General features: G+C 48.0%; 1 protein-coding gene across 2 annotated transcripts in view; it reads left to right on the top strand.

Annotated features, from left to right (window-relative positions):
* Positions 1-27876, top strand: part of THOC1 (THO complex subunit 1) — a 449280-nt gene that overhangs the window by 22022 nt on the left and 399382 nt on the right. For both annotated transcript variants that reach the window (XM_086965617.1, XM_086965619.1), the window contains exons 2-3: positions 24431-24504; positions 24592-24652. In XM_086965617.1, the coding sequence (XP_086821743.1) occupies positions 24431-24504; positions 24592-24652 (135 nt within the window). The remainder of the gene's footprint in view (positions 1-24430; positions 24505-24591; positions 24653-27876) is intronic.

Raw genomic sequence — 27876 nt, forward strand, 5'->3', positions numbered from 1 at the left:
GAGGAACAAGAATTCCGAAACACCGGTGTCCAGAGTTGGTGCTGCAACCTTGCTACGACACACTTTCATCGCAATAGCGCACACGCTATTAAGAGACTGCATCTACCATGATGCTCCTGGGGCACACCTGCTGGTGGGTGAGTCGGAGTGCGAAACCCCCCCCCCTCAAAAATGCTTGCCTGCATCACCTTATACCGTTTTTAGGTCTCCCCTGTTCAGCGCGCAAGCTCTGCTTAGGAGGGGACCGTTTGCTATCGCTCAGGACTTTTACTTAAACCGTGCATGTTTTGCATTGGTTTGTATTGCAACTTGTGCTCGTTTGGCTTTTCCCTTGCGGGAGTGAGCAGCGGCACCATCTGTTTGCAATTATCGCGAAACAGATGGCGCCCCTGCTCGCTGCCACAAGGGAAATACTGTGCGTCGCTTTAACTTTAGCAGCTGCGGGGCCACCCTAGTTATACAAGGGTAGCTTTGTCTACTGGACAGAATAACTTGCTCTACATGTATGCTTACACTTTTTGGGAATAGTTAGTGTCTTGTGCAGCGTTCTGCCCTTGTGGCTTGGTCTACTGTCTGGAGATCGCTCTTGGCTTTCCTCTTTCTCCAGTCAGGTCCTTGCAGTGATTCGCAGCCCAGGCTGCATTCCTTGCAGTGGGACCTGGGAAAGAGTAACATTACCTGGTGATCGCCTGCGGCCGCCAGCACTCGCTGCTGCCCTCTTGTGGTGGAGGTCCAGAGGCCAGCGGGCTGCGTGGATTTATTAGGAATGGGGCACGGCTGTCAGTCACAGAAAGCGACCCCGTGCCAGCGTGCAATGTATTGAATAATAAAGGACGTGTTCTCGAGCTGCTCGCACACTCGGCATTATATCTCAGTGTACATTCGCCGGCCATTCATGGTGCATTACTGCTGAGGGCCTGCGGAGGCGGGTCCGTGCCCATCCCCATGACTGTACCCCCATGCCACGTTTTCAGCACTAATTCAACGACCTTATGACTTCGCAGTCCCCTTTACCTCAGCATGCCTCTGACGGGGTTAGTCCTGGGTTCTGTGCTGTGGCTTCCGGTTGCTGATAACGGAATATAATGTTTTCCTGTCGGCCTCATAGCTCCGAGGTGAGCTGCTCACACCGACGACCGTGCAGGCCTCAGCTGTTTAGCCTAACTAGTGTGACCAGGCGTCCCCGTTTTGCCAGGACGGTCCCAGTTTTTAGCCAGCTGTCCCTGCAAATTTCAAGAAATGTAGCTCATGTCCCCGTTTTTAGGTCTCGCCTGTCGATGCGCATGCGCATCGAGCAAGGCGAGAGTATTGGCACTTATCCGCTCTTTATCCACACTGCAAGGAATCGTGGCGATTCCTTGCAGTGCACGAGAAATTTAAGCTCAATGCGCATGCGCATTGAGCTTAAATGCGCGTGCACATGCCCCCAGCCGCCTGCCTTGCCTACTCTCTTCCACAGCCTCCCCCAGCTCCGCCCCCTCACTACTTGATTGCACGGCCGCTAGGCCGTGCCTCCCCTACTCTCCTCCCCCCTCCTCCTCTCCTCCCCTGCCTGCCTGCCGCTAGCCTTGCCTCCCCTACTCTCCTCCCCCTCCTCCTCCTACTCTCCTCCCCTGCCTGCCTGCCGTGTCGCACCTCTCCCCTCTCCGCCCCCTCCCCTGCCCGCCGTGTTACGGTGAAAGCACATGGTTATTGGTGTGTCTAGGCTCTAAAACAAACGTGGTCCGCTGAAGGCATTTTTTTAAAACACAAAGGCATTCACTTTTCCTTTTAATTTTCAATGGGGAGAGCTGATACCGAGAACCCGTCCACACTCTGTTAATACTGAACAGGAAGGTATTAGAGACTAGATGCAGCTTTCCATTGTCACCGCTAGCTTCAGCCTCCCCTTTTGCGCTCCTCCTCCCTCAGATTCATTTGCTCCAGAGCCAAAACACCGGCCAGGAAAGCAGACCACCACTTCCTGGAGAAGTCCTGGCTCCAGCATTCAGAGTCCCCTCCCACCGAAGCTAGTTCTCCCTCCCATTGTTTGACTGGCTTTGGGCTTCTCCAGAGCGCCCTTCCTGCAGCTCCAATGAAGGTAGGCATGGTATAAGCAGCTGCCTTAAAGTCACAACAATGCACTGCAAAAAAGGGCGCACATAGAGCCAGGAACACATATACTCCAGCCTGACCGGAGGAACCATGTGCTGCACGCAAACACACTGTGTAGAGCGCCTCGCCAGCCGCCCAATAATCATTACCAGCAGTGCAGCGCGTGAGTCAGAGTTGAGGGGTTGGTGTGTTGTATTTTATTGTTATCGTTGATTTGGAGTGAGTTGTTCGGCACTCTTCTTAAGGGCAGCTTCTAAGTCACAGGTATGCTTAGCTGACTAGAGAGTCGGCTTTTTGTGGCAGGTGATATCTGTATGTTTAAACTATTCTGTGTTTTTAGTCGGTTTTCACATGATGTTTACTTCTTTTTCTATGTTTTCTATGTACCTGAGCTCGAGTGGAAGCTATTGAAGGATTTTACAAAAGCAACACTTATATAATAGAAGGGCACGTTCATTTTGCTTTAGGCACGGGGAAATTAAGTGACTTGCCCAGAATCTCAGGTTTTGAACAGACGCAAGGACTAAAGCCTGGTTCCACAGTTCCAAAAAACGGCAGCTGTAGCCCTTCCTACAACTGCTCAATACGTCAGTTGCAGCATCTCACCCTCACATTATCCAGTGCAGCATCTCACCCTCCCATTATCCAGTACATGATCTCACCCTCACGTTACTCTTTCTACGTGTTCTTCACCCATCACCTATGTTCCTTCCCCCTCCCGTGCCCTCATATGGTTTTACAAAATGCCGTCTCTGATTCCTTACAACCCCCACATTGTTATTGCTCTCTCCTCCCGCTCCACAGTTTTGTTTTTCTATACCAGTCAAACTCAAACCAGCAAGCAAAATCTTTTTTATTTAAAACTGCCTGTGTGTAGGTGCATGCATGCTTGGTGCTTGCGCCTACAAATTACAAAGCCGACTGCTTGTACCCTTTTTCCTGTTATAAAAAAAAAAAGCAGCGCTGTACAAAATCGGGATGCTGTACGACAGGGCTTACAATCTTAGCAACGTCAATTGGGGCAAGGGCGAGATATATTGACTTTGCCAAGAGCGGTTTTTGTACTAATATCCCCTTCTCTGACATCTCAGACATGCCCAATAATCCCTATAAAATCTCTCACTTATCAGCAAATCTCATGTTGAGGCGATTACTATTAGGTCTTCTCTCTGGGACTTTGCTTATCACACATGTTGGTGTTACAGAGAGAGCCTTCAGTGTCTCTGTTTCACTTTACAGTTGTTTTCACTTCACCCTGTGATGTTTTTTCACATGTTCATACTGGGGACCCAAATGTTTGGGTTATGCTTTACAAGGGTTTCACTACGCTCTGATTAGTTGTTTTTTTAAAATAATTAACAGACGTTTTTACTATCTCATGTGTTTTATTTAACATGTTCACATTGGGGATTTTGGGAATTCCACTTTAAAAAGGTTTACTACACCTTAAGGTCTTAATACTCCTTATGATGTGTTTAACCTACTTGTTTTTGTGCAACTGCGGATTCCAGTCCTTACATTTTACATTTTAGAGGTTTTGTTTCGCACCCACCACTGTCAACAAAATGCGTCTGTCTTCTATTTCTGCAAATCGCAATGCCGAGAGCATTTCCCAGCCGGCCGACTTACTGCTTCCTTCCTTTCCATTTCTTTTCACGGTTTCTTTCATTCGCCCATCTCTCACTTTTTAATTAGTGCTCTGTTTTCTTCATTATTTTTCTTTATTTTAATATTTCCCTTTAAATTACCTTTCTTCTCTCTGATCCTCATTGTAACCTCTATTCGCTCTGTGTGTCGTCCCTTTCGCAGGCATCCCACCCCCTCCCTCTCCAGCGCCTGCCTTCTCTCTGCCCACGCATCACTCTCTCACGTTCCATTATTCTCCAGCTGCCTCAGTCTGCCTCGTCTTCCTCATCCTCCCTATGACAGTCCTTCTCTCACTTCAGGGCTTACTTCTTCTTTCCCTGTACTCCACAGTTTCCTTCTCTCAATGCGTAATTCTTTTTCTTCCTTCTTTTTTCCCTTTAAATTACCTTTCTTACGACTCTGAAACAACGCACAAGGAACAGTCGCACGGGCAATTGTTTAACTCACAATCACCACAAGAAGCCTTCCATCCGTTTCTAAAAAACACGAAAGACCCAAAACTGTAGCAAATGCAGACATACCGAATTTGTGTACTAAACTCACCAACAAACATTGACATGCGTATAAAACAATACAAGACAACACTGAAGGATTAAAGAAGAAAGTTAATCCACCCGAAAACTAACTGACAATCAGAAACATTATAACTAAACGTGCGACACTGGTTATAGCAGTGTATATTGAACTAAATGCAGAAAAACAGCCTACACTTTAACTGTAATAATACTAAGAAAATAAAGACTAATTTATTTTATATGTGCACATAAACCCAGCTGCTCATTTTATCGACCGCAGAAACATGAGAGGCTGCGTCGGCCCTAAGGGTCTCCAGCGTGTTAACTGCATATCACAGGTAGATCGGTCGTCAGCGCTTTAACCCTCTGAGCTAGCTTTATTAATCCAGCTATCAGCAAACAACAAATTGCACATTCATGAACTGTACATATATTGTGGGAGTAACCCAACATCATTTCTTGGCCTTTCATCATGTATAATTTACGTGTAATCTGGGGTCATTTGAGCACGAACACTAGTACAGATGAGTGGAAATAAATAAAAAAGCCCTCTGCTTGCATGCTACTTTCGCGGCTCCTTTGATGTGCGTCCATTTGCCACCAGCCACTTAGCCACTTAGCCAATTTGTGTGCAGGCGCCGCCTCTGCTGGCGCGCGCCGCCTCTGCTGCCAGGCTTCAGCACACCAGGCTGCACACCCCTCACCCCCCAGTCACTTCATCCGCGCCCACTTCACACGCGCTCTGCAGGTCATAAACAGGACCATCTGCTCCACTCCCAGCACTGCATGACCATCTTCAAAGCAAGCTTGTAACACGAGCTGCCCTCAGACGTTCCAAGACACACACTTTTAATGCTTCTGAGGTCGATAACATGAGCCCCGTTGCATTGACACACACTGCCCTCACACACACAAGTTACTGTCACACACACACCCTCAACCCCTCACCCTCACTCACCCTCACCCTCACTCACCCTCAACACCTCACCCTCACTCACCCTCAACCCCTCACCCTCAACCCCTCACTCACCCTCACTCTCACTCATCCTCACTCACCCTCAACCCCTCACCCTCACTCACCCTCAACCCCTCACCCTCACTCACCCTCAACCCCTCACCCTCAACCCCTCACCCTCGACCCCTCCCCCTCGACCCCTCCCCCTCAACCCCTCACCCTCCCTCACTCACCCTCACTCACCCTCACCCCCCTCACCCCACTCACCCTCCACTCACCTCACCCTCACCCTCACCTCAACCCTCACCCTCCCCTCACCCTCCCCCTCACCCCCCTCAACCCTCACCCCCTCAACCCCTCACCCTCAACCCCTCACCCTCACCCTCACTCACCCTCACCCTCACTCACCCTCACCCTCACTCACCCTCAACCCCTCACCCTCACTCACCCTCAACCCCTCACCCTCAACCCCTCACCCTCACCCTCACCCTCACTCATCCTCACTCACCCTCAACCCCTCACCCTCACTCACCCTCAACCCCTCACCCTCAACCCCTCACCCTCAACCCCTCACCCTCAACCCCTCACCCTCAACCCCTCACTCACCCTCACTCTCACTCACCCTCAACCCCTCACCCTCACTCACCCTCACTCACCCTCACTCACCCTCACCCTCACTCACCCTCACTCACCCTCACCCTCACTCACCCTCAACCCCTCACCCTCACTCACCCTCAACCCCTCACCCTCACTCACCCCTCACCCTCACTCACCCTCACTCACCCTCACCCTCACTCACCCTCAACCCCTCACCCTCACTCACCCTCAACCCCTCACCCTCACTCACCCTCAACCCCTCACCCTCACTCACCCTCAACCCCTCACCCTCACTCACCCCCTCACCCTCACTCACCCTCAACCCCTTACCCTCCCTCACCCTCAACCCCTCACCCTCACTCACCCTCAACCCCTCTCCCTCACTCACCCTCAACCCCTCACCCTCAACCCCTCACCCTCAACCCCTCACCCTCAACCCCTCACCCTCACCCTCACTAACCCTCACCCTCACTCACCCTCACCCTCACTCACCCTCAACCCCTCACCCTCACTCACCCTCAACCCCTCACCCTCAACCCCTCACCCTCACCCTCACCCTCACTCACCCTCACTCACCCTCAACCCCTCACCCTCACTCACCCTCAACCCCTCAACCCCTCACCCTCAACCCCTCACCCTCAACCCCTCACCCTCAACCCCTCACCCTCAACCACCCTCACCCTCAACCACCCTCACTCTCACTCACCCTCAACCCCTCACCCTCACTCACCCTCAACCCCTCACCCTCACTCACCCTCAACCCCTCACCCTCACTCACCCTCAACCCCTTACCCTCCCTCACCCTCAACCCCTCACCCTCACTCACCCTCAACCCCTCACCCTCAACCCCTCTCCCTCACTCACCATCAACCACTCACCCTCAACCCTCACCCTCACTCACCCTCACCCCTCAGTCACCCTCACCCACCCTCACTCACCCTCACTCACCCTCAACCCCCCACCCTCACTCACCCTCACTCACCCTCACCCTCACTCACCTTAAACCCCTCACCCTCACTCACCCTCACCCTCACTCACCCTCACTCACCTTAAACCCCTCACCCTCACTCACCCTCAACCCCTCACTCATCCTCACTCACCCTCAACCCCTCACCCTCACTCACCCTCACCCACCCTCAACCCCCTCACCCACCCTCAAACCCTCACCCTCACTCACCCTCACTCACCCTCAACTCCTCACCCTCACTCACCCTCACCCACCCTCAACACCTCATCCTCACTCACCCTCACCCTCACTCCCCCTCAACCACTCACACTCACTCACCCTCACTCACCCTCAACCCCTCACCCTCAATCCCTCACCCTCACTCACCCTCACTCACCCTCAACCCCTCACCCTCAACCCCTCACCCTCAACCCCTCACTCATCCTCACTCACCCTCAACCCCTCACCCTCACTCACCCTCAACCCCTCACCCCCTCACCCTCACCCTCACCCCCTCACCCTCACCCCCTCACCCTCCACCCTCACTCATTCTCAACCCCTCACCCTCACTCTCCCTCACCCTCACTCACCCTCAACACCTCACTCACCCTCAACACCTCACCCTCAACCTCAACCCCTCACCCTCACTCACCCTCACTCACCCTCACTCACCCTCACCCTCACCCTCCCTCACCCTCCCTCACCCTCACTCACCCTCACCCTCACTCACCCTCACCCTCCCTCACCCTCACTCACCCTCAACCCCTCACCTTCACTCACCCTCAACCCCTCACCCTCACTCACCCTCACTCACCCTCAACCCCTCACCCACCCTCAACCCCTCACCCTCACTCACCCTCACTCACCCTCAACCCCTCACCCTCACTCACCCTCACTCACCCTCAACCCCTCACCCTCACTCACCCTCAACCCCTCACCCTCACTCACCCTCACCCTCACTCACCCTCACTCACCCTCAACCACTCACCCTCAACCACTCACCCTCAACCACTCACCCTCAACCACTCACCCTCAACCACTCACCCTCAACCACTCACCCTCAACCACTCACCCTCAACCACTCACCCTCAACCACTCACCCTCAACCACTCACCCTCAACCACTCACCCTCAACCACTCACCCTCAACCACTCACCCTCAACCACTCACCCTCAACCACTCACCCTCAACCACTCACCCTCAACCACTCACCCTCAACCACTCACCCTCAACCACTCACCCTCAACCACTCACCCTCAACCACTCACCCTCAACCACTCACCCTCAACCACTCACCCTCAACCACTCACCCTCAACCACTCACCCTCAACCACTCACCCTCAACCACTCACCCTCAACCACTCACCCTCAACCACTCACCCTCAACCACTCACCCTCAACCACTCACCCTCAACCACTCACCCTCAACCACTCACCCTCAACCACTCACCCTCAACCACTCCCCCTCAACCACTCACCCTCAACCACTCCCCCTCAACCACTCCCCCTCAACCACTCCCCCTCAACCACTCCCCCTCAACCACTCCCCCTCAACCACTCCCCCTCAACCACTCCCCCTCAACCACTCCCCCTCAACCACTCCCCCTCAACCACTCCCCCTCAACCACTCACCCTCAACCACCCCCTCCCTCACCCTCACCCTCACCCTCACCCTCACCCTCACCCTCACCCTCACCCTCACCCTCACCCTCACCCTCACTCACCCCCACACTCAACCCCTCACCCTCACTCACCCCCACACTCAACCCCTCACCCTCACTCACACTCACACTCAACCCCTCACCCTCACTCACACTCACACTCAACCCCTCACCCTCACTCACACTCACACTCAACCCCTCACCCTCACTCACACTCACACTCAACCCCTCACCCTCACTCACACTCACACTCAACCCCTCACCCTCACTCACACTCACACTCAACCCCTCACCCTCACTCACACTCACACTCAACCCCTCACCCTCACTCACACTCACCCCCTCACCCTCACTCACCCTCACTCACCCTCAACCCCTCACCCTCACTCACCCTCAACCCCTCACCCTCACACAGTGCAATAGGTCTCAGACCATTTCAGTTACAGCTTTAAGAAATGTTTATGGCTTTTTTTATTTGTAATTCTTTAGCATTGGCTACAGGAAACAAAAATGCTAAACATTTACAAAAAAAACCCATAAACAATTCTAAAAGCACTAACTCTAATGGTGCGAGACCTATTGCATTTCCAATGCTTGTTTAAAGAGGGTCGACTGAAAACGGTGGGAGGTGTTTTTTATGTTTGACAAAGCCGGGATAGTTAGCAATTGTTTCAAGAAAGCAATTTAACAGACAAGCTATTGGGTTTAAAAATTGCATTTTATGTATGTTCTTACTGCCTGTTATGTAATTCTCTTCTGAGGAGCGCTCTCGTCGCTTGAAGTAAAAGTGTAGCCCTTCTATTTTTGTGAAATGTCCCGGTGTTTGGTTTTAAAATTAAAGCTGTGTGCTCTCCTGTGGTGTGGCTAGTGTGCGCTTTCCATCTGACTCGGTGAGCCGTGCACACAGCATGCGATAATGCGACAATATGTTTAGTGTGTACTCATACCGCCACAATGTGGAAATGTGCATTCTCTTTGCCGTAATACAAAGTTAGTGATCCTTTTTTCGGGCCGTGACATCAAAAAATCTCACCGCAGTCTGGGTGTAAGTATTCTGACCGCGCTGTAATAATAGTAATACATTATCTGTGCAATAACACGGAAGACTTATTTTTTTTCTGTGATTGAGTTGAAAAGTGTGCTTTCCCATTATAATTTCCAAAGTGGATTTCATCCCTTTGATAATGACAACAGCGTATATTATTTGTGCAGCGTGGAAGTGGGCACTCTTTGTATGGTTATATAAGAATGTGGTTCAGTTTCCCAGGGTGCCGTGGCTTCAAACCCGTTATTTCATTCTTTGAAGCTTCTCTCCCAAAGGAATCCCCCATACACCCTGCATCCTGGGCGACCATCAACAAAAGGGGAACACCTTGAAGGAACATTTATTTTTGGGATATTTGGGTTCAAAGTACAAAAACCCTGCTCTTATGAAGAATCACCTACACATTTCAAATAAAAATAATAATGCAAAAACCAGGCCATTATTAAATAAAGCACCATCCCAAAATAGGTGCGCAATTAACAACTGAAAAACTGTGTATCAACAAAGTAAACATTTTTCTTTGTTTACCAATATAATATTATACTATTTAATTTCTGACAAAAAATAGTGTTAATAATAGCCACGGCTGTAACATGCAAAATGGAAGATGGGTTGCTGTCCCCTAAGAGGGCGATTGTGGCATCCGGTTTAGTGTGACGTCACATGCAGCATCGTGCGTTGCCCCGTATGATGTCACTCAGAATCCGTTGTTAAAAAAGTCATAGTTGTTGACTGATGCCCATCTGCAATCTCTGTTCTTCCTTATATATTTGAAAAGAGTGTTTTCATGCAGTGACATTGTGAACAAGCACTGGCAAAGCCAGCAGGTGTGAATCCTTTTGCGTTTGTCATTTGGTTTTGGCGGTGGTGTATAGTTTCGGGACGCTGTGCAGTTCCGGCAAAATAAAAAACCAGCATTGACATAGCCAATAGGTCTCGCTTTTGGGACCTTTATAAGTATTTAGTTACGCAGCAAACTATCCTTGTTGCAACAACAGCAACTGTTGCATGGCTTATACGGTCCCAAAGGTGGGATCTATTGGCTAAGCCAATGCTTGTTATTAAAAAGCGGTCTCAAAAGGTTTCTTTGGTCACTCCTTGCATATGGTGATAAGGCAGAGGTCTTCAAACTTTTGGATGCCGAGACCCCCCCTGTCAACATTTTCAAGCGTAAGGACCCCCTCCTGACAAAAATTTCTAAACCTCTAGGTTATGAGGATGGTGAGGACCAAATTATGCGACAGGCTTGACTAAATTGTGTGAGTAGAAAATTTAAATAATGTTCTGTGTTGCAGCGTATTTTGGGGTAGTATTGCTTTATTATTTAGAACTTTTTTAAACACAGTAATACTGAGGAAAGATTGCAACCCATCAGTTCCAATTTATAACCAAAATACAGCAATTAACATCAGAAAGATGTCCAGTCAACCTCTGTGAAGGGCCTCCCAATCCGCAGGAATACGCGCTGCCACATTAGAAGCTCACCTGGCCCATGAATTCCCTCACTACCACTCACCAATACACCTCATCTCTCTATAGCACCTGTCTGGCAAACATTTCATTTTTTTTATAGCGCTACTCATAGTTTACTCACACTCAGTTCTGTGAAGTGCAATGTGTGGGTGACAAGAGTGCCCATGTGACTGCACGGTGAGCAATGCAACAGTGTGAGAGCAGGGTAAAAGGAGTGACTGCAGGGTGAGTGAGGTGACCATATAATTTTGGGTTCGGCTGTAAGTGCAGAGTGGGACGAATTAGTGCACGGTTAGTGATGGCCTTGTTTGAGTGAGCTACAGATTGAGCAGTAAGGGGGGGACAGGTGAGTGAAGTGTCACATGAGTGCAGGGTGAGAAGTGTGATCGTATGACTGCAGGGAGAGGTACTGAATGAACAATGCAAGCGAATGTTTAGTGCAGAGTAATCACTGTTAGAGCAGGGTGAGCGGGTGAATGTTGTGTGTGCATGGTGATCAGTGTGAGTGCATTGTGATCAGTGTGAGTGCATTGTGATCACTGTGTGTTCATTGTGATCACTGTGTGTTCAGGGTGAGCTGGTGAACGGTGTGAGTGCATGGTGATCAGTGTGATTGCATGGTGATTGGTGTGATTGCATGGTGATTGGTGTGAGTGCAAGGTGATTGGTGTGAGTGCAAGGTGATTGGTGAGTGTACATGGTGATCAGTTTGAGTACATGGTGATCAGTTTGAGTGCATGGTCATCAGTGTGAGTGCATGGTGATCAGTGTGAGTGCATGGTGATCAGTGTGAGTGCATTGTGATTGCTGTGAGTGCATTGTGATTGTTGTGAGTGCATTGTGATCAGTGTGAGTGCATTGTGATCAGTGTGAGTGCATTGTGATCAGTGTGAGTGCATTGTGATTGCTGTGAGTGCATTGTCATTGCTGTGAGTGCATTGTGATTGCTGTGTGCATTGTGATTGCTGTGAGTGCATTGTGATCAGTGTGAGTGCATTGTGATTGCTGTGAGTGCATTGTGATTGCTGTGAGTGCATTGTGATTGCTGTGAGTGCATTGTGATTGCTGTGAGTGCATTGTGATTGCTGTGAGTGCATTGTGATTGCTGTGAGTGCATTGTGATCAGTGTGAGTGCATTGTGATCAGTGTGAGTGCATTGTGATCAGTGTCAAGTCAAGTCAAGTCATAACATTTATATAGCGCACTACATACCCAGAGGGTTTCAAGGCGCTTAGGAAGGGGAGGAGGATTATTTGTCAAATATCCACGTTTTAAGCTGCTTTCTGAAGGCTAGGTGATTCTGGTTGAGGCGAAGGTAAGCGGGGAGTGTGTTCCATGTTTTGGCAGCCAGGTATGAGAAGGATCTGCCTCCCATGGTGGTCTTGTTGATGCGAGGTACAGTGGCGAAGGCTTGGCTGGAGGAGCGAAGTTGGCGGGAGGGGGTGTAGAAGGACAGTCGGGAGTTGAGGCAATCTGGTCCGATGTCGTAGAGTGATTTGTGTGCGTGGGTAAGTAGTCGGAAAGTAATCCTTTTATTAACGGGTAGCCAGTGGAGGTCTTTAAGGTGGCCAGAGATGTGTTCGTTGCGTGGGATGTCTAATATGAGTCTGGCTGAGGCGTTTTGGATTCGTTGTAGTTTCTTCTGGAGTTTAGCGGTGGTACCTGCGTAGAGGGTGTTTCCGTAGTCCAGTCGGCTCGTGACTAGAGCGTGGGTGACTGTTTTCCTTGTTTCGGTGGGGATCCAGTGAAATGTTTTTCTGAGCATGCGAAGGATGTTAAAGCAGGAGGAGGATACGGCGCTGACTTGTCTGTTCATGGAGAGTGAAGAATCCAGGATGACGCCGAGGTTCCGTGCGTGGTCTGTCGGGATGGGTGCATTTCCGAGGGCTTCCGGCCACCAGGAGTCGTCCCATGCAGAGGGGGATTTACCTAAGATGAGGACTTCTGTTTTGTCTGAGTTCAGTTTCAGACGGCTTTGTTTCATCCATTCGGCGACTTCTTTCATTCCTTCGTGTAGGTTAGTTTTGGCGGTGCTGGGGTCCTTGGTGAGAGATAGGATCAATTGAGTGTCATCCGCGTAAGAGATGATGTTGAGGTTGTGTTGGCGGGCAATGGCCGCGAGGGGGCTCATGTATACGTTGAAGAGGGTGGGACTGAGTGAGGATCCTTGTGGAACGCCGCAGATGATTTCAGAGGCCTCGGACTTGAATGGTGGGAGGCGGACTCTCTGGGTTCTTCCGGTGAGGAACGAGGTGATCCATTCCAGTGCCTTTTCTTGGATTCCGATGTTTCTAAGGCGTTGTAGAAGGGTGCTGTGGCAGACTGTGTCGAAGGCTGCAGAGAGGTCGAGGAGGATGAGGGCGATTGTGTCTCCATTGTCCAGTAGTGTTCGAATGTCGTCTGTTGCTGCGATGAGGGCGGTCTCAGTGCTGTGTTTGGCTCGGAAGCCAGATTGTGAGGGGTCGAGTGATTTGTTGGCTTCGAGGAAGGCGGCGAGCTGGTTGTTGACGGCTTTCTCGATGACTTTGGCCGGGAATGGAAGAAGCGAGATGGGGCGGTAGTTTTTGAGTTCGGTGGGGTCTGCTGTTGGTTTTTTCAGAAGGGCGGTGAGTTCGGCGTGTTTCCAGTCTTCTGGGAAGGTAGCGGAGTTGAAGGAGCAGTTGATGACGTCTCGGAGGTGCGGAGCTATGACGGAGTCTGCTTTGTTGAAGATGTGGTGAGGGCATGGGTCTGTGGGGGATCCAGAGTGGATGGAATTCATCAGGCGGATGGTGTCCTCGGTGGAGATTGGGTTCCAGGCGTTAAGGGTGTTAACGGGAGGAAGATGGTCAGCTGATGGTAGGGTGGGTTGGCTTCCGGGTTGGTTGTCAAAGCTGTTGTGGATGTCAGCAATCTTGTTGTGGAAAAAAGAGGCTAGGGAATCGCAGAGGGCTTGAGAGGGGGTGATGTCGTTGGAGTTGGCCGAGGGGTTGGAAAATTCCTTGACTATGTTGAAAAGTTCCTTGCTGTTGTGGGCGTTGTTGTCAAGTCGATCCTTGAATGCTGTTTTCTTGGCTTTTCGGATCAGTTGGTGGTGAGTACGGATGGCGCTTTTGAAGGCGTCCTTGTTGCTGGTGGATGGGTCTTTTTTCCAGGCCTTTTCAAGGGAGCGGCACAGTTTCTTGGACTTCTTGAGATCGTCGTTGAACCATGAGGCCTTCTTGTTGCCAAGTTTGTGTTGACGTTTTTTCAGTGGTGCTAAGGTGTCGGCGGTGTTGGATAACCAAAGGGTGAGGTTGGAGGCGGCTTCGTTGGCGTTAGAAGATAGGGTTGGGGAGGTTTGAAGGAGTGATGTGGAGATCTGCTCCGTGGTGATTTTGTTCCAGTTTCTTTGCAGAGTAGGTTGGAGGTGGATGATGGGTTTCGGCTTGTTGTAGGTGAAGTGAACGCAGCTGTGGTCAGTCCAGAGGAGATCCGTAGTGTGGCTGAAGGAGACATGGTTGCTGGAAGTGAAGATGGGGTCGAGTGTGTGACCTGCGATGTGGGTGGGGGAGGTGACCAGTTGTTTAAGTCCGAGGTTGGCGAGGTTGTCCAAGAGGGTGGCGGTGTTGTGGTCGTTGATCTTTTCAAGATGAAAGTTGAGGTCACCCAGCAGGATGTATTCTTTGGAGGGGAGCGCGTGTGGAGTGATGAAGTCCGTGATGTCTTCACTGAATTTTGCGCGGGGTCCTGGTGGTCTGTAGAGGAGGGTGCCTCTGAGTGTGGTCTTGGGGTCGATGTGGATCTGGAAGTGAAGGTGTTCGGAGTTAGCGAGGTTGGCATCAGAGCTGGTTGAGATGCGGATTGTTTTCTTATGGACGATAGCGATTCCACCTCCTGTATGGTCGGTGCGGTCCTTGCGTGTGATCTTATAGTCATCAGGGATAGCGATGGCGATGTCAGGGGCGGAGGAAGCGTTCATCCATGTTTCCGTTAGGAAGGCGACGTCAGGAGAGATGGTGTCTAGTAGGTTCCAAAGGTCAATGGCGTGCCTGTGGACCGAGCGGGTGTTGAGAAGGATGCATTTTAGGTGGTTGGGGTCTGGAATCAGTGGTGTGGTCGTGGCGGAGATGTTGTTGGTGCCGCTGAATTTGCAGGAGTAGCAGGAGAAAGGTCCATGGGTGTGTCCAGGAGCGGCTTGGACGCAGTTGGGGGCTCGACCGGGGTTTAGGGCTAGGAGGGTGGTGGCATCGTAGGTTGTGCGGGGGGGCTGGGGAGCGCGAGGGGCAGGGGGTCTGGCGCTGGGCGCGGTCCAGGCGTGGACGGGCGTAGACGGGCTTACCTTTGGCGCACCTTCGGCGCGGGTTGGGCGCGGTCGCTGCGCGTGAACGCTGCGCGCGGGAACTACTGTCATATATGGATAGTGGAAGGGGAGGGGCGAGGGCGGCTCAGCTGGGAGGCGTGGCGGGCTCAAGGGACGGAGCACAACAACAACAATCACAAAATGGAGGGGAGGGCAGAGCAGGGCGCCGGGGGATCTTACTAACAATGCGCAGGTCGGGTAAATGAGCAATAAATTAAAACGGGATGCACACGCACTTTGAATGGCAAATTAGATACAGTGCAGCTATGAAATCACAATCACAATCTGAACAAATGAAATGAAATACACGCGCTCTTAACTCGACTGAAATGGACACAGTGCAGCATGAAAAATGCTCGGGTAATGAGGGCTGAATGCACACGCTCTTAGGACGCAAAGCTAGTTATCAGAACTGCTTAGTAATAACGATACCAAGTTGTGCAGGTAGCGCAGGCAGGGGAGCGACCACTCGAGCCAGAAGCGAGGAGTGAATCACGAAGCTGCGTGGTCAGAGGACGCGTTTTGGCGCTAGTGGGAGGGCGGCTCAGCTGGGAGGCGTGGCGGGCTCAAGGGACGGAGCACAACAACAACAATCACAAAATGGAGGGGAGGGCAGAGCAGGGCGCCGGGGGATCTTACTAACAATGCGCAGGTCGGGTAAATGAGCAATAAATTAAAACGGGATGCACACGCACTTTGAATGGCAAATTAGATACAGTGCAGCTATGAAATCACAATCACAATCTGAACAAATGAAATGAAATACACGCGCTCTTAACTCGACATGAAAGTGTGAGTGCATTGTGATCAGTGTGAGTGCATTGTGATCAGTGTGAGTGCATTGTAATCAGTGTGAGTGCATGGTGATTGCTGTGAGTGCATTGTGATCAGTTTGAGTGCATGGTGATCAGTGTGAGTGCATTGTGATCAGTGTGAGTGCATTGTGATCAGTGTGAGTGCATTGTGATCAGTGTGAGTGCATTGTGATCAGTGTGAGTGCATTGTAATCAGTGTGAGTGCATTGTGATTGCTGTGAGTGCATTGTGATTGCTGTGAGTGCATTGTGATTGCTGTGAGTGCATTGTGATTGCTGTGAGTGCATTGTGATTGCTGTGAGTGCATTGTGATTGCTGTGAGTGCATTGTGATTGCTGTGAGTGCATTGTGATTGCTGTGAGTGCATTGTGATTGCTGTGAGTGCATTGTGATTGCTGTGAGTGCATGGTGATCAGTGTGATTGCATGGTGATTGGTGTGAGTGCAAGGTGATTGGTGTGAGTGCAAGGTGATTGGTGTGAGTACATGGTGATCAGTTTGAGTACATGGTGATCAGTTTGAGTGCATGGTGATCAGTGTGTGCATGGTGATTGCTGTGAGTGCATTGTGATCAGTGTGAGTGCATTGTGATTGCTGTGAGTGCATTGTGATTACTGTGAGTGCATTGTGATTGCTGTGAGTGCATTGTGATCAGTGTGAGTGCATTGTGATCAGTGTGAGTGCATTGTGATCAGTGTGAGTGCATTGTAATCAGTGTGAGTGCATGGTGATTGCTGTGAGTGCATTGTGATCAGTGTGAGTGCATTGTGATCAGTGTGAGTGCATTGTAATCAGTGTGAGTGCATGGTGATTGCTGTGAGTGCATTGTGATCAGTGTGAGTGCATTGTGATCGCTATAAGTGCATGGTGATCGCTATGAGTGCATGGTGATCGCTATGAGTGCATGGCGATCAGTGTGAGTGCATTGTGATCACTGTGTGTGCAGGGTGAGCTGGTGAACGGTGTGAGTGCATGGTGATCAGTCTGATTGCATGGTGATTGGTGTGAGTGCATTGTGATTGCTGTGAGTGCATTGTGATCAGTGTGAGTGCATTGTGATTGCTGTGAGTGCATTGTGATCAGTGTGAGTGCATTGTGATTGCTGTGAGTGCATTGTGATTACTGTGAGTGCATTGTGATTGCTGTGAGTGCATTGTGATTGCTGTGAGTGCATTGTGATCAGTGTGAGTGCATTGTGATCAGTGTGAGTGCATGGTGATCGCTATGAGTGCATGGTGATCGCTATGAGTGCATGGCGATCAGTGTGAGTGCATTGTGATCACTGTGTGTGCAGGGTGAGCTGGTGAACGGTGTGAGTGCATGGTGATCAGTCTGATTGCATGGTGATTGGTGTGAGTGCATTGTGATTGCTGTGAGTGCATTGTGATCAGTGTGAGTGCATTGTGATTGCTGTGAGTGCATTGTGATCAGTGTGAGTGCATTGTGATTGCTGTGAGTGCATTGTGATCAGTGTGAGTGCATTGTGATCAGTGTGAGTGCATTGTGATTGCTGTGAGTGCATTGTGATTGCTGTGAGTGCATTGTGATTGCTGTGAGTGCATTGTGATCAGTGTGAGTGCATTGTGATCAGTGTGAGTGCATGGTGATCGCTATGAGTGCATGGTGATCGCTATGAGTGCATGGCGATCAGTGTGAGTGCATTGTGATCACTGTGTGTGCAGGGTGAGCTGGTGAACGGTGTGAGTGCATGGTGATCAGTCTGATTGCATGGTGATTGGTGTGAGTGCATTGTGATTGCTGTGAGTGCATTGTGATCAGTGTGAGTGCATTGTGATTGCTGTGAGTGCATTGTGATCAGTGTGAGTGCATTGTGATTGCTGTGAGTGCATTGTGATCAGTGTGAGTGCATTGTGATCAGTGTGAGTGCATTGGGATCAGTGTGAGTGCATTGTAATCAGTGTGAGTGCATGGTGATTGCTGTGAGTGCATTGTGATCAGTGTGAGTGCATTGTGATCGCTGTGAGTGCATTGTGATTGCTGTGAGTGCATTGTGATTGCTGTGAGTGCATTGTGATTGCTGTGAGTGCATTGTGATTGCTGTGAGTGCATTGTGATTGCTGTGAGTGCATTGTGATCAGTGTGAGTGCATTGTGATCAGTGTGAGTGCATTGTGATCAGTGTGAGTGCATTGTGATCAGTGTGAGTGCATTGTGATCAGTGTGAGTGCATTGTGATCAGTGTGAGTGCATTGTGATCAGTGTGAGTGCATTGTGATCAGTGTGAGTGCATTGTGATCAGTGTGAGTGCATTGTGATCAGTGTGAGTGCATTGTGATCAGTGTGAGTGCATTGTGATCAGTGTGAGTGCATTGTAATCAGTGTGAGTGCATGGTGATTGCTGTGAGTGCATTGTGATTGCTGTGAGTGCATTGTGATCAGTGTGAGTGCATTGTGATCAGTGTGAGTGCATGGCGATCAGTGTGAGTGCATTGTGATCAGTGTGAGTGCATTGTGATCAGTGTGAGTGCATGGCGATCAGTGTGAGTGCATTGTGATTGCTGTGAGTGCATTGTGATTGCTGTGAGTGCATTGTGATTGCTGTGAGTGCATTGTGATTGCTGTGAGTGCATTGTGATTGCTGTGAGTGCATTGTGATTGCTGTGAGTGCATTGTGATTGCTGTGAGTGCATTGTGATTGCTGTGAGTGCATTGTGATTGCTGTGAGTGCATTGTGATTGCTGTGAGTGCATTGTGATTGCTGTGAGTGCATTGTGATTGCTGTGAGTGCATGGTGATTGCTGTGAGTGCATGGTGATTGCTAGGAGTGCATGGTGATTGCTGTGAGTGCATTGTGATTGCTGTGAGTGCATTGTGATTGCTGTGAGTGCATGGTGATTGCTGTGAGTGCATGGTGATTGCTAGGAGTGCATGGTGATCGCTAGGAGTGCATGGTGATTGCTAGGAGTGCATGGTGATTGCTAGGAGTGCATGGTGATTGCTGTGAGTGCATTGTGATCAGTGTGAGTGCATTGTGATCAGTGTGAGTGCATGGCGATCAGTGTGAGTGCATTGTGATCAGTGTGAGTGCATGGCGATCAGTGTGAGTGCATTGTGATTGCTGTGAGTGCATTGTGATTGCTGTGAGTGCATTGTGATTGCTGTGAGTGCATTGTGATTGCTGTGAGTGCATTGTGATTGCTGTGAGTGCATTGTGATTGCTGTGAGTGCATTGTGATTACCGTGAGTGCATTGTGATTACCGTGAGTGCATTGTGATTGCTGTGAGTGCATTGTGATTGCTGTGAGTGCATTGTGATTGCTGTGAGTGCATTGTGATTGCTGTGAGTGCATTGTGATTGCTGTGAGTGCATTGTGATTGCTGTGAGTGCATTGTGATTGCTGTGAGTGCATTGTGATTGCTGTGAGTGCATTGTGATTGCTGTGAGTGCATTGTGATTGCTGTGAGTGCATGGTGATCGCTAGGAGTGCATGGTGATCGCTAGGAGTGCATGGTGATTGCTAGGAGTGCATGGTGATTGCTAGGAGTGCATGGTGATTGCTAGGAGTGCATGGTGATTGCTAGGAGTGCATGGTGATTGCTAGGAGTGCATGGTGATTGCTAGGAGTGCATGGTGATTGCTAGGAGTGCATGGTGATCTCTAGGAGTGCAGGGTGAACGTGAAAGTGAAGGCGAGAATGAGAAGTGAGTAGTCTGAAAGCAGGGTGCATTCCCAGAAACTTGAAGCGTAGGGTTTCAGATATAAGTTAAACTATTGCTATAATGGCATTAATCAGAGTTCGAGGGTGGAGGAAATAAATAATGTGCTCATCCTGCAATAAACTTCCAGTCTAATGATTAGGGTTACCAGCTCATTATTTTGATGGCCCAGAAACAAGCAGTCACCGACAGCTGTATTTTTTGCACTTATCTGTGAATACTTAGAACAGCAAATATAAATAGAAAGCACTTTTAATTGTGTTCTAGGGATGCCTCAATGATCCATGACTATTAATTAAAGAGAATAAAGACAGAAAAGTTACATAACTAATGAATACATACTTTTTTATTTATAACTCAATTTAGTGTCAAGAGCAGGTCTCTGCAGGATCTTTAAACACATAGCAGGCATGTTTCTTTTAGCAACCCAACTTTATATTTATTTTCATTAGATGCATTCTCACACTACAGCAGTAAGTGTAAAAATACAAATGTAAGGAATAGGCAGAGTGGGGGCCCAGGGGGTACTGGAACCATTAAAAAACTAAGCTTTGGTAATCAGTTAACAAAGGCATGTAAATATGCTAATGGTCTTTAAAGACCTGTGAAACTCAGGCCGGATATAAGACTCCAGAAACTGCCCAGCCGAGGCCCCAGAAGCGGAGCTGCACTGCAGCAGCCCGGGCTGAGACACAGGATGGGGGAGGAGGGGGGCTGAAGCCCTGGAGGCCAGGGCAGAAGTGACACTGTGAAGGCGCGACCCCCTTTGCATCGCTCCACGGCCCCCCTGGGGGTCGCGCCCCACAGTTTGAAGACCCCTGTGATAAGGTGTACAATATTTTCTTTGCCGTTGCCACAGAGGCGGCACTTTGCAGGTGTTGGGGGACGCAGCCAGGGGCCTAAATGATTTCCAGAGGGCAACGGCCAAAGGCGAAATTTCAAAAACCTCTCTCGTCTTTTTTGTGAAGCTGGTCTGAAGATATGTTTGGGGCCCAAGTTTCCTGTAAGATTGTATAGTGAACCAGCCGTGTGCATGCTCCGCTAGAGAGGCTTTGTCCTGCAGGAATGATTCTTTCCTGACAATGCTATTTACTGCTTTTTTTAAAGCCCGCCAGAGGCCCTGTGAGATCCCATAGTTGACGCAGCCCCAACCGTTTGATTGCGTCCTCCAGGTAGAGCATTGCAGCATAGTTTTCTTTAGCTTGCAGGTCCTTCCACAGGAGAGCGTTGAGTGTTTTCGCTTCTCCCCTGCTTATTTTGTTCCAGCTTTTTAGGTATACTCCTTTGCGTGCCAGCTCTTCCTTTGGAAGCCCGAATTCAAGCCTTGTCTGCGCAGGTGATGTGTACCCCGGCAAACCAAATATCATGCGCAGTGCTCTTGCTACCGTACAGTCTACCGTTTCAGCGTCCCTCCCTCTTATTGCTTCACTGCCGTAAGTGATAGATTGGATCAATTTTGCCTGAGACACCTTTATTAGGTGGGGGTGGCTTGAGCCAGTGATCTTATTTTTTAGGTTTCTTAGAGAGACCGCGGTCATTTATCATCTTTTTTTTATGGCCTCGCATTGTGGCTTGAAGTGGCCCTTGGAATATTTAATGACCCCCAAGTATCTATATTCGCTTACAACATCCAGCTTTCTTGAGCCCATGAACCAATTAGTCGTTATTCTCATTTTGCGAGAGGTGATAAACTTAACTTTGGGTTTTTCTTGGGTGATGCTGAGCTTGTTTGTTATAGAGTATCGTGATGTGATATCCAGCAGCCACTTCAAGCCTACCTGGGTCTGGCTGATGAGCACTAGGTCCTCCGCATAGAATAAATTGGACAACTGGCTGCCCTCTAACTTGGGTGCGTGCAAATTGCTTTCGTTCAGCAAGGTTGACAGTTCAGCCATGAAAAAATTAAATGGTGTTGGTGCAAGCACTCCTCTTTGATTTACCCTTGTGCTTCCAGTGATCTTCCTGGATAGAAATTCTCCTGCACCTAGTTAGACCTGGACCCAGGTATCATTATGCAAGAGAATTCATTGATTTATCAGCAGCGGAGGGATGTTCCACCTTTAACATTTTTGCCACAGGAGATTTCTGTTAACGTGGTCGAAAGCAGAGCTAAAGACAATATAGCACAGATCTAGCAGTTGTTTTGCTACGAATGCAGAGTCAATCAAAAGAGATTGGGCTACTATGTTAGTGGTTGTCCCCATGTTTTTACAAAAGCTGGTTTGATTATATGGGACTACTGTGATATCTGCCACCCACAATGTTAGCTCATGATTGATAGGGCTATATCCCTCACGTATAAGAAGCTAATAAAATAACTCACCAGACCCCCTTGAACCATTGAGAGAGGCTTGGGAGTCGGACGTTGGTCTCCTCGAGGATGATGACTGGGCAGAGGCCCAGCAGAGCCCCAGAGAAATAGCTGTGAGAGCACGGTTCTGATTAGTTCAGCTCTGAATTCTCAATAGGTCATATGCCCCCAGGACCATGCAATATCGTATTGGACATTGTGTATCTGAGGAATGTGTAAGGGGATGTGGTGAGACCGGGACATTCTTTCATATACTATGGGCGTGCACCAAGATTCAAAGATATTGGGGAAACCTGGCCCAGGTGATGTCTACGGTGGTTGGGTCCATGATCCCAGTAGATGCGAGATGGCATATCCTAGGAGTGACTGGGGATGTAGTCTGGCCTAAATGGGCCACAATGTGGCTCGCATTGGCGAGTGCGGTGCCAAAAAGTAACATTGCTCGATTATGGCGTGCTGGGGAGGTACCAACCGTGGAACACTGGAAAAATGATTTGGACTGGTGTCAGCGAGCTGAACAGACTATATACCAGAGCAGAGGGTGCCCATGAAAGTGGGAAAAGATCTGGGGGGGCCTGGATGACCTACAGAGACCACGGGCTAACTATATGAGAGGGGCCCATGGCCAGGGAGCATGTGGTTTCGGTTTTCTACTTTCACCTTGGGACAGTGACCGACTAGTGGGTATGTGCACTGTGAACGCGGCTATGTAATTGTATGCACTGAACCACCACTGTGTATACAGTACTGTTTTTATGGAAGCATATGTTTCATGGTTAATAAAAAGAATAAAAACATTTTTAAAAAGACTGTAGATAGGTATTGCATTACACATATTCTCTTAAATTATTGGAATGGCAAAGACTCTTGTGCAGTTACCTCTCTGACAAAATCCAGAGGGCAGAAGATTTATACTATGAGAATCTGTTATGTCCTCTTAGGAGGAGTTGTATATTTTGCCAACTAACATTTTGTAAATATTTCTAATTTTATGACGATATTTGACGGATATCTAATAGGAAAGCTTATGTTCAGTATAGTACACCTGAGGTGACCATGATGATAACCCGCTGATAACGGTTATAGGTCTGATTGGTTCATTAGGGAAAATTATGCAAATAGTCTGATCTGTTTATTATTAAAAATTGCAACAAAAGCAGGAGGCCCAACTCGTTTATTGTGAAAATCATGTGTTAAAATCATTAGGCCTCTAAATATGGATTGATATTTCACTGTCAATGCTTGTACACAAGCATTTAGTTACACGGCATTTCACAGATTCAGCAGTAAGCGAAGGTTTTTTGTGTTAGGTACTCACTTTGACTCTTTGGAGATGTGGGCCATTTTAGGAGGACCTGGCAGATGTAATTGTGTGCCAGGTAATTTTAATTGAACAAAAAACGACTAAAGCTCTACATGAATATAGGGTCATGGGCTAACCCTCTTTTGTCCGTACAAATGTCACTCAGATTTTCTAAAAGCTACCCACCCAGCTATGACGGTACTCTGCATGGGTCATTGCGTTTGTATTTCTGCCATTGCCTCTTTTGCCCTGTGAGTAACGGCATTTTATCTGTTCTCATGGGCACATCAGCCTTACAATGAATGCACTTCGGTGTTTGGGCTAGTGATGTTTAATTTTCAATTATTTTCCTTCTTGTAGGTCCCATTTCATTCCCTTCCTCCTTGTCCTTTTTAACCTACATCTCCCCATATATTCTCCCGGCCTCTTTCTTGCCATTCATTTAATCTTCATTGTGCTCCATGCTTTGTAGTCCTTTTCTGACACTGGGCGGCAATCTTGGAATGGTATTTTCCATTGTGTATCCTTGTTTTACTGCTGGAAGATGGCAACCGTGTTTTGAAGCACGGATCCGTACAGCAGTGATGCACAATACACTTTTAATATTTGAAGATGGCCACTCTGTGCAATGTTTCGTGATCTGCTGCCTTTGAATGGTGATATGCACAGTGTATCAGTGTTTTTTTCCTCCAAGATGATCAGCAATCAGCTCCTAAATGCGGCTACTTTGTTGGAATTTCAAAGCCACTGTACACTATGATAAATACCATAATCGTCAGCAGTTGTATTTAATTTTATTTTTGTCCGCTAACTGTAGGTGGTGGTGTTTTCTTCCTTTTTTAATTTTTTAAAACTTTTTTAATTTTTTCAGTTGCTATTCTATATGCTTGTTGATTTTGTGACTCCTCCTTGCCACTGACTCATTCGCAATAAAACGAACACACAGTTTGTGTATGTTGATTTGTTGAGTGTCAAAACTCACCAGTGATTACAGAGGCACTTTAATTTATAAGCCAGATCTATTTACAATGCCAGTGCTTGTTTGTTAATCCATTTTCTTTTTTGTTCCAGAATGCCACAAGGGATGCCATGATAGACCACAATGTCAAACATTTATTATACACGTTCAGCCAGGTGTCTGGAAGGTATGATGGAACATGTACTTTGGGAAAGAACAAATGTCTCAATCTGTTTATTGCATTCCTTTTAATTGGCAATATATTTTTTTGCAGCGAGAATGAAAAGAAGAGCACCCTTGATCAAGCTTTTAGAGTGGTTTTGGAAGAAGAAATCGTAAGTACTTGGTCATAGAATACGATTATACTGAGTTTCATGAGATTGATTTGCGTCAAATTACTTCATTGTGGACGATTTTTAAGGCCAATGTATTTCCATTTGAGTAATGGTCACCTTAATGTTTCTCATCGTGTAATGCCCTGTTCTCTGCCTGTGCAGCATATGTTAGAATACAGCATATTGGTGCTCATCAGGGGGTTCATGTAACCAGCAGCATTGGAAGCAACTCCGTGTCACATATGACCCTTGTCAGTTTTTACAACAGAGATCAAATAAATGCTCATTAAAAAATTACATTTTAGGCTGATGCCCTAGAAAAGGTTTTGTGAGGTAGCAGCGGAAAGTTGCATGTGATCTGTGACATGTGATGCTGAAGTCAAGCTGTTTAAACGACCTGCAATCAAAGGTCCTTGTGAAACTTATAACTACTTGCCATGTGTTTTAATACTACATTTTTATAGGTGGCCTAAAAACAGATTATTTTTGAAGGCACTTGAACTTTGTACAGTTGCCTTGAAGCTAGGTAATAGATTGGGGAGAAACACTTACAAGACTAGCATTGGCAATAAGTTTGACTTTTAATTCTCATAGGGATTGAAATTGCACACATTGTACAGATGTCAAGCTTATAGGCTTTGGCAACGCTTGTTTGTCCTTCAGCACTGAGGAGAGAGAACAAAGGCTTCTAGAGATTTCAAAGGCTTCTAAATGAGGGCTTGCTTTCTTTTCTGTTGTATCCATTTCTCAGAATAAATGTTTTAGTGCTCACTGCCAATTACTGCTGGGCCACTCATTGGATGTTTATTAGGTCTCGCGCCTAGCGTTGCACTGCGTAGCAGTGCTTTGCGCAGCGCGAGGCATTTTGTAATCGAAAAAGGGGTTTTCAGAGCCACTTTTGACTGTAAAATGCTCGTGCGTGTGCTTTTTTGTTTACTGTTACCTTATTGGCCCTGGCGTTTTTTCGATAATGAAAGACTTCACACTATTGGCTTTTTGCGCGAGCATTGCTCCTCCCATGGCCTATTGGTGTCTATTACGCGCATGAAGCTCGTAACAGACACCAATAGGCCGTGGGAGAAGCAACAGAGCTACGGGCATGCTAATAGAAATGACACGCCTTGCTGTAGCGCGCGCGCGCATGTGTGTTTAGCAATTACGGACTTTTTTGGTGAACGGCGTGCTTTAATGAACAGTAAAGGAATGCCATCTCCCCCTCGAAATTCGGCTGTACTTGCGTGCGTTTACCAATTACGAGCTTTTTTTTGTGAACGGCGTTTTTTAATCAATATTAAATGAATGCCATCTCCTTCTCAAAATTAGGCTGTAGTTGGCTGTCTGCACAGAGAAGTACAAAGGTAGGAGGAGTGATATGCATGCCGGAGGAATGCGCACGTTTACCAATTACTTTATTTATTTATGCATTTTTATATAGGGCGGACTTTACCCGAAGGCGTCGGAGCGCTTCACAATAGGAACAGAACTGATACATGAGGAGAACATAACACGTGTGAAGGGCGTGCTTTAAGGACCAGTAATGGAAATTACACGCCTTGCTGTAGCGCGCACGCGTGTGTCTTTAGCAATTACGTTTTTTTTTTGTGAACGGGGTGCTTTAAGGAACAGTAAAGGAATGCCATCTCCCCCTCGAACTTCGGCTGTATTTGCACGCGTTTAGCGTACGTTTACCAATTATGAGCTTTTTTTTTGTGAACGGCGTTTTTTAATCAATATTAAATGAATGCAATCTCCTTCTCAAAATTAGGCTGTAGTTGGCTGTCTGCACAGAGAAGTACAAAGGTAGGAGGAGTGATATACATGCAAGAGGAATGCGCACGTTTACCAATTACTTTATTTATTTATGCATTTTTATATAGCGCGGACTTTACCCTAAGGCGCCAGAGCGCTTCACAATAGGAACAGAACTGATAGATGAGGAGAACATAACATGTGTGAAGGGCGTGCTTTAAGGAACAGTAATAGAAATGACACGCCTTGCTGTAGAGCGCGCGTCTTTAGCAATTACGGGCTTTTTTTTGGTGAACGGGGTGCTTTAAGGAACAGTAAAGGAATGCCATATTCCCCTCGAAATTCGGCTGTAATTGCATGCTTTTAGCGTGCGTTTACCAATTACGAGCTTTTTTTGTGAACAGCGTTTTTTAATGAATATTAAATGAATGCCATCTCCTTCTCAAAATTAGGCTGTAGTTGGCTGTCTGCACAGAGAAGTACAATGGTAGGAGGAGTGATATACATGCAGGAGGAATGCGCGCATTTACCAATTACTTTATTTATTTATGCATTTTTATATAGCGCAGACTTTACTCAAAGGTGTCGGAGCGCTTCACAATAGGAACAGAACTAATACATGAGGAGATCATAACACGTGAACAGATTACAAAAGCAGACGTTAAGTTACATAAGGTAAAAGTGACCGTTGTGAGCAAACAAAATACATGAGGTAGCAAAAAGTGCACAGGACAAAAAAGTGACAAGTGTGCAGGTTACAAGAGAAAACACAGTACAATTAGAGGAATAATACTGCAATGTATGCTAGATACTCAGGCTCAAGAACAAACGTTACGTAGGCAATGGTGGCACTTGTGCAAGTTTTCTTATGTTTTCAGTCCTTCTCCCAGGCACTTTGTCTATGATTGTTAGAATTAGCCTCCCTCCCCCGAAAACAATTCCCTTCTCTCCTTAGGCTTTTCTTATGGATGCGCGCGTTTACCAATTAAGTACTTGCAGCCGTACAGGAGTACTTAAGTGATATTTAAAACACCATTTACTTGTAAATTAGGCTTGTGTGTGTTTAGCTGTACGGGCTTTTTTTTGGAGAACGGTGTGCTTTAAGGAACAGTAAAGGAATGCCATCTCCCCCTCGAAATTCGGCTGTACTTCCGTGCGTTTACCAATTACGGGCTTTTTTTTTGTGAACAGCGTTTTTTAATGACTATTAAAGGAATGCCATGTCCTTCTCAAAATTAGGCTGTAGTTGGCTGTGTGCACAGAGAAGTACAAAGGTAGGAGCAGTGATATACATGCAGGAAGAATGCGCGCGTTTACCAATTACATACTTGCAGCCGTACAGGAGTAGTGATGTATACTCGAACAAATAGCTGAACACGCAGTGATGCAGACACTCACACCAATGTATGTACAAAGACACACTCACAAACAGGAAGGTATACTGGAGCCCCCAGCGTACTCGCATATGCAATGTT

This window comes from Lissotriton vulgaris, chromosome 4_1 (assembly GCF_964263255.1).
Source record: "Lissotriton vulgaris chromosome 4_1, aLisVul1.2, whole genome shotgun sequence".
NCBI classification, from domain to species: domain Eukaryota; kingdom Metazoa; phylum Chordata; class Amphibia; order Caudata; family Salamandridae; genus Lissotriton; species Lissotriton vulgaris.